The 6,427-nt window shown below is 35.5% G+C and overlaps 1 protein-coding gene across 1 annotated transcript in view; it reads right to left on the bottom strand.

Annotated features, from left to right (window-relative positions):
* Nucleotides 1-4,058, bottom strand: part of LOC113539967 (mucin-17-like) — a 32,355-nt gene extending 28,297 nt beyond the window's left edge. Inside the window, exon 1 of the mRNA XM_034303567.2 lies at nucleotides 3,855-4,058. Coding sequence (XP_034159458.2) covers nucleotides 3,855-3,915 — 61 coding nt within the window. The 5' untranslated portion in view covers nucleotides 3,916-4,058. The remainder of the gene's footprint in view (nucleotides 1-3,854) is intronic.
* Between the last annotated feature and the right edge of the window lie 2,369 nt (nucleotides 4,059-6,427).

Below are 6,427 nucleotides of genomic sequence, written 5' to 3'. Positions count from 1 at the left end.
CTTGCTATAGTCTTAGTAACTGTACAGGCCTTTATGGCTCTGGTTGTGTTAGGCAGACATGTCTGTGTGGTTTCTTTGTAAATGATTTATATGGAGGAGTAACTTCAGTGCCTTAAAGAAATTCCATAAAGAGAGACTTGAGAGAGTTGGGTTGTTGGAGTTTAATTAAATTTTTATTTTTACATCAAGCACTGAGGAGCAGAACTTAGTGCTTGATATGGAATCCTGGATTGGCCTGTATGGTTCTGGTTGCATTAGACAGGTTGGCAAGGCTGAAGAATGAGTGAGGTAATTTGTAGAATATAAGCTACCTCGACATAAGCCAGGGCCTGATCACCCCTGGCTGGGTTGTCTGGGTGAGGGTGACTGAAATATCATTGATGATGTGTCCAAGTGCATCATAAGATGTATTTTAAAACCTGGATTCAGTACAGTTCTATGTAAATTCGAAAGAGCATCCAACCTGCTGCATTTTTAACCGCCTTCACTTGCATATCTAAATGAAGTGTAAACGAGATGTCAGTTTGAATCACACACTTGCCCTTTCTATATGTTCCATATGCTAAATTTATTTAAAATAAATTTACAATAACGATAAAATAAATATAAGAAAATAAAATAAATAAAAGAAGTGCATATGTTTATTCAGCTGTGTTTACTATGAATTAGATGTTATGTTCTTAACTGAGACATCGCTAGGCTCTAATGATGAATTAGGCAGGCATGGACACTATTTCTGGTAAAAGTATGTACCTGTGTGTATTGTAATATGTATCTGAAATACAGATGATTATTTGGTAGTACCATGTAACAGCATATGAGCCTGTCACACTCACATGCCAACGTCTACTGTATGTAATTTTTTTAAGTCACCACTGAAATTTGGAACTTGAAACATCTGTGGTATTACCTCTCTGGCCAGAAACATTCTAACCCTCACCAAATTAAAGACATGTCCTTATTATCTGCCTTTTTTGTGCATCTTTCCAACCACACTCTTTGAATCACGGTATAATTGGTGGTGACTTTAATACCATAACTAATGCATACAACCTAAAACTGGCAGTCCATAGGAAAAATAAAACATTTGGCAGGTGATATTGATGATTGGCATTTAGACGTTACCAAAACCCAACTTCAAACTTCCTTTTTACTTCTGAATCTACCACTGACACTCACATACTGACCTTTTTTCTAATCAGTAAGTGAATAGCATTAAGCATCTGAAATATACAAATTTATACCAATATTATCAGTGACCATGTTCCTGTCTCCATCACTAAGAATGGACATCACCTGCATAAACCAACTTTCAGATGGTGTTTTAACATATCACTGCTTAAAGATCCTGAGTTGACACTTGTGTCAAGATGGAACACAGCATAAATAAAGGAAACACAACTTCAAAGTGAACAAACTTAAAAACAAGAAAACTCAATTATTAAAACAAAGACTTAGTCCTGAAAACTTGGTAACAAATAAATCTAAAATAAATCTACAGCCAGCTGTATTTCTTATGCATCAAAATACATTCATCCATGGAATACATGAGACTCTATCTGAAACCTGTTTGTGTCAGTACAGCTGTCTATACTCTGCTCAGGAAAGAAAATAGAGGTGCCCACTGTAGTTTTAGACAAATAATAAAAATTATTTTTTCATATTTTATAAGCTCCTATTTGCTATTTTTGTAAAGTACTTTTAACTGCAGTTTTTATTTTATTAAAAAGTGTATTCTAATTAAGTGAAGTGTGGCCAAATACAAGGAATTTGTGCTCTGCATTTAACCCATCCAAGTACACACACACCTAGAGCAGTGGGCAGCCTTTTTTGCTGCAGTGCCCGGGGAGCAGTTTGGGGGTTTGGTGCCTTGCTCAAGGGTCTCACCTCAGTCATGGTATTGAGGGTGGAAGAGGGTGCTGGTCATTCACTCCCCCCACCTACAATCCCTGCCGGACCTGAGACTCGAACCCACGACTTTCAGGTTCACCTTCGGGTTGTAAGTCCAACTCGCTATCCATTAAGCCACAACTGCCCCCATAAGAAGGTTACCCAAATGTACTTTCCCCTGTTTCTTGAGTTGGAACCATCAAATGTTCATCTTTTGTACTATTAGTATTTATCTTTTACCTTAGAAGGTATATGTAGTGTACCTTTAATTAGCTTTTATAGTAGGTTCAATTATGTACCTTAAATTATTTTTAAAGGTGAAGGATACATGCTATTGGTACAGAAGATGTACCCTTAATGGTATGGAGTGTGTGAGATTATATATATACATATACAGTACTGTGCAAAAGTCTTAGGCACATGCAAAGAAATGCTGTATAGCAAAGATGCCTTAAAAAAATAATGAAATTAAACATTTCTACATTAAAAAAACTACTATAAAGAGCAGTAAACAGTAATAAATGAAAGAAAAGTCAATATTTGGTGTGACGATCCTTTGCTTTAAAAAAAAATAGTAGTCTCAGGTACAATTTGTGTAATTTTATGAGGAAATTAGCTGTAAGTTTTACTGAGCATCTTGCAGAACCAGCCACAGTTCTTCTAGAGACTTTGACTGTCACACTTGCTTCTTATTTTTGCAGCAAAACCCAGCAGCCTTCATTATGTTTTTTGTCTAAAAAGTGGTCTTTGATGTAATATGCTGCTTTCTTTACTGACATATAAACATTTTTCTGTAATATTTAATTTTGTGCTGGAAAACTAATGTTTGGAAATCTAAAATGTTTTTGTAGTGAATCAATAATGTAGAAGTCATAAAATAAAAATCTTTAACAAAATTTGTACTAAAAAAAAGCGTGCCTAAGACTTTTGCACAGTGTATATATATATATATATATATATATATATATATATATATATATATATATATATATATATATATATAGGGTGTCCCGAAAGTCTCCATACATAGGGGAAATTAATACTTTTTAGCAAAATGTCTTCCACTTTTTTTCATACTTAGTTTATATTTCTTTTCCAGATGGCCATTAAGAATGCGTTTGACAAAAGAAGAACGTATTGAAATCTTTCTCATGGCTGGATCGGAAAGCAGTCGCAAGGTTGCGATGGAGGAAAGATGACTCCATATGTGTTTACAAAGAAATGGCAATCATGTAGAGAATGTTCTGTAAATAAAGTTACATCTTGCTAAAAAGTGTTAATTTCCCCTATCTGTGGAGACTTTTGGGATACTCTGTACTTAATTTCACTTTAGATTCTCAAGTAATTTATTTTATCCAGAAAACAGTTGTTATAGCATATACAGTACAGTCAAAACGTCTGAGATCTCTAGTGAAAATGCTTCTATATTGCATTCGTTTCTAATTTAATACAACAGTTTTCATTCTGAATTATATTATTCACAACAACTAGAGTGAAAAGTACAATCTTTGAAATATTTTCATGAATGTTAAGTTTTTATTTCCTGTGTGTGTGTATGTGTGTATTTATATCTGTATCTATCTATGTGTCTATATCTATATCTGTCTATACTATAGACTTTTGGGACACCCTGTAAAATAGAGATACATTCGATATCTTCTATCCACGTTATTAATTATTCAGAAAGCCTTTTAATATAAGGTACAAAGTAAATATGAATTGCCTTAGGTGTGCTGAGAGCAATGACAAGGAATTTTTCAAGATTTTTTTTTTAAAATTGTGGACTAAGGCAATGTGAAAGTTGTATACTTCGATGGCTTAAAGGCAAACTGCCTACAATTATTGTACTTATCACCCCAGGTTAAGTAGATAAATCTGCTGATTTTTCTCATTCAGACTTTTACTAAAACATGAAATATGAAACATTTCTATTACCAAGTACTATTACCAAACAATTATCTTACCTGAAGCTTGACACTGGCGTAAGATCAGAATAATAAAATAAGTTCTCCATGAAAAAGACATAGTGGCACAAATCAAAATCACAGTAATGCACACACACACACTAATGTAAAATAAAACTAAAGCATATCCAATTCACAATGCTATAAAGCACCAACGAAGCACTGACAAAGAGGCCACCCTTTCTGACTAGTTTGCACCATGAACTAGAATTGATGTAGTAATGATGTACTAAAGTTTATGGCCTGATGCAACACCACGCCCTCGCCACTTATCATACACTTCTTATGCTTGCTGAAATATGTAAGTCTAGAAAATGCTGTACAACAGAAGAAAATGGGGAGGGGAATTTTACAGGATAGTCATACAGATACATAAGGCAGACTTATGAAATTGTTTTTACATACTAGCAAACATGTGCCCCATGAGCTGTTGATGGTTGACAGTTCCACCATTGTATTATACTGAAGCTAAGAAGAACAGGAGTGCAGACTTGAGCATAAGATAAGAAGCCATACATAATTCTAGACTCACTCAGCCAGGAGATGATGTTCCTGACAAGATCTTGACAACAGTTTTCGTGGTGATCACTGGTGACCTGTTTGTGTGTAACTGTCAAATCCTCTGGACTGATCTAAAATTGCATCAAAGTCAAATATTGCTTAGGCAACTGGGTAAGGCACTTAAAACTCTCTTTTCATGATGACAATCAGACTATTATTACATGCACTACAAGTGCAGGAAGTTAGTATATCTCTAATATACATATGAAGCAGATAAAGCATAGCGGGGGTACATGGTTCAACACATGAAAAAGAAAGTACAACCCTCCTTCAATTGTTTTTTTTTATTTATCAGGGCATAAATAACAATTATGTGGTCCTTACCAACTTCTATAAACAAACAAATAACCTCAGGTGACAACAAAAAACAATATGTAGTTATTTTTCCCAACCTACAGTAACCAGGTGAGAGAAATAAGTAGACCCTTCCTACTTCCACAATCATTAAGAGAATAATTAGCAGCCAGGTGTTACTAATGAAAAGTCAGGTGTGTGTCCACATCATACCAAGAAGAAAGGACATCAGCCATGACCTCGGAGAAGCAACTGTTGCTGCTTATCAATCTGGGAAGGGTTATAAGGCCAAATCTAATCTAAGGTCTAATCTCCAAACAATTCAAAGTTCACCATTCTACAGTGAGCATGACTGTTTACAAATGGAGAGATTTCAAGACAGCTGCCAAGAGTGGGAGTCCCAGCAAATTCAATCCAAGTTCAGACCATTTGATGCTCAGACATCTAGAGGAGGAACCCAAGAGCATCATGTGACCTACAGGCTTCTGTAAGCACATTGAAGGCTTCTGTTCATTACAGGACAATCAGAAAAAGACTGAAAAAGTATGGCTTTCATGGAAGGATGGCTAGAAAAAAGCCCCTTCTCTCCTAAAAGAATATGGCAGTATCACTTAGGTTTGCAAAATTGCATTTGAACAAACCAGTTCAAAAAGTTCTGGAACAATATCTTTTGGACTGATGAGACCAAGGTGGAGATGTTTGGCCATTACGCAAAGTGCCATGTTTGGTGAAAAGCAAACACAGCGTATCATCACAAACACCTCAAGCATGTGGTGTTAACCTTAACCCTAACCCTAACCCTAGGGTGAGATCTATGCTATGGGATGCTATGGTGGGATCTTAAGGGAGCTGTGCATAAACAAATGCCCTCAAACGTCAATGAGCTGAAGCTATGTTGTAAAGAAGAGTGGGCGAAAATTTCACCAAAACGATGTGAGAGACTCATAAACTCCTACAGAAAATATTTATTTCAGGTTATATTTGCTAAACGTGGTTCTACATGTTACTGAAATATGTGTACTTATTTTCCCCACCTGGTTTCTGAATGTTGGTTTAATTTTTGGAAAAATGACTACACAGTGAAATCTGTTGTGTTTTCTTTTCGTTGTTATCACCTGAGGATATTTGTTTGTATATAGAAGTTAGTGAGGACCACACATTGTTATTTAGGCTCTGATAAATGAAAAGATAGACTTGAATGAGGGTGTACTTTCATTTTCCCATGACTCTACAAAGGCTTAAGTGTTTCTGTACTGTACTGTTCTATAGTGAGTTCATTTTACTTATATACAGTATTTTATCTGTTCAGATTTACTTTTAAATACAGTGCATTGCGTGAATGAGCAGGCATAGATAAAGGCTTACACATACACACACACTACTCTTTGACTTCATAGTCATTGGTTCATTTATGAGGTGATGTGGAGGGGGGACAGTGTCACTGGCCATTGTTATGCAATACCAGGTGTTTCTCAAGGACATAGTACAGTGAAGATCAAAGAACAAAGACTCATGTAATGTCTATATAATAATCTATCCTATCAGTACCTAACTGCCTCTATTTGCTATGGATAACTCATATTTAAACAGCTTGTTTTGCTGATTTCCCTAGCAACACCAAGATACAGAAATGCCACTGTTGGCAAAGGTTTGATCATTCTGATAAGGGACTATCTTACATTGATAAATTGTGTTGGAGAAAAATGTATTGCTAATGC

The sequence above is a fragment of the Pangasianodon hypophthalmus genome, chromosome 4 (genome assembly GCF_027358585.1).
Source record: "Pangasianodon hypophthalmus isolate fPanHyp1 chromosome 4, fPanHyp1.pri, whole genome shotgun sequence".
Lineage (NCBI taxonomy): Eukaryota > Metazoa > Chordata > Actinopteri > Siluriformes > Pangasiidae > Pangasianodon > Pangasianodon hypophthalmus.
This window is presented reverse-complemented; position numbering and strand designations above follow the sequence as displayed.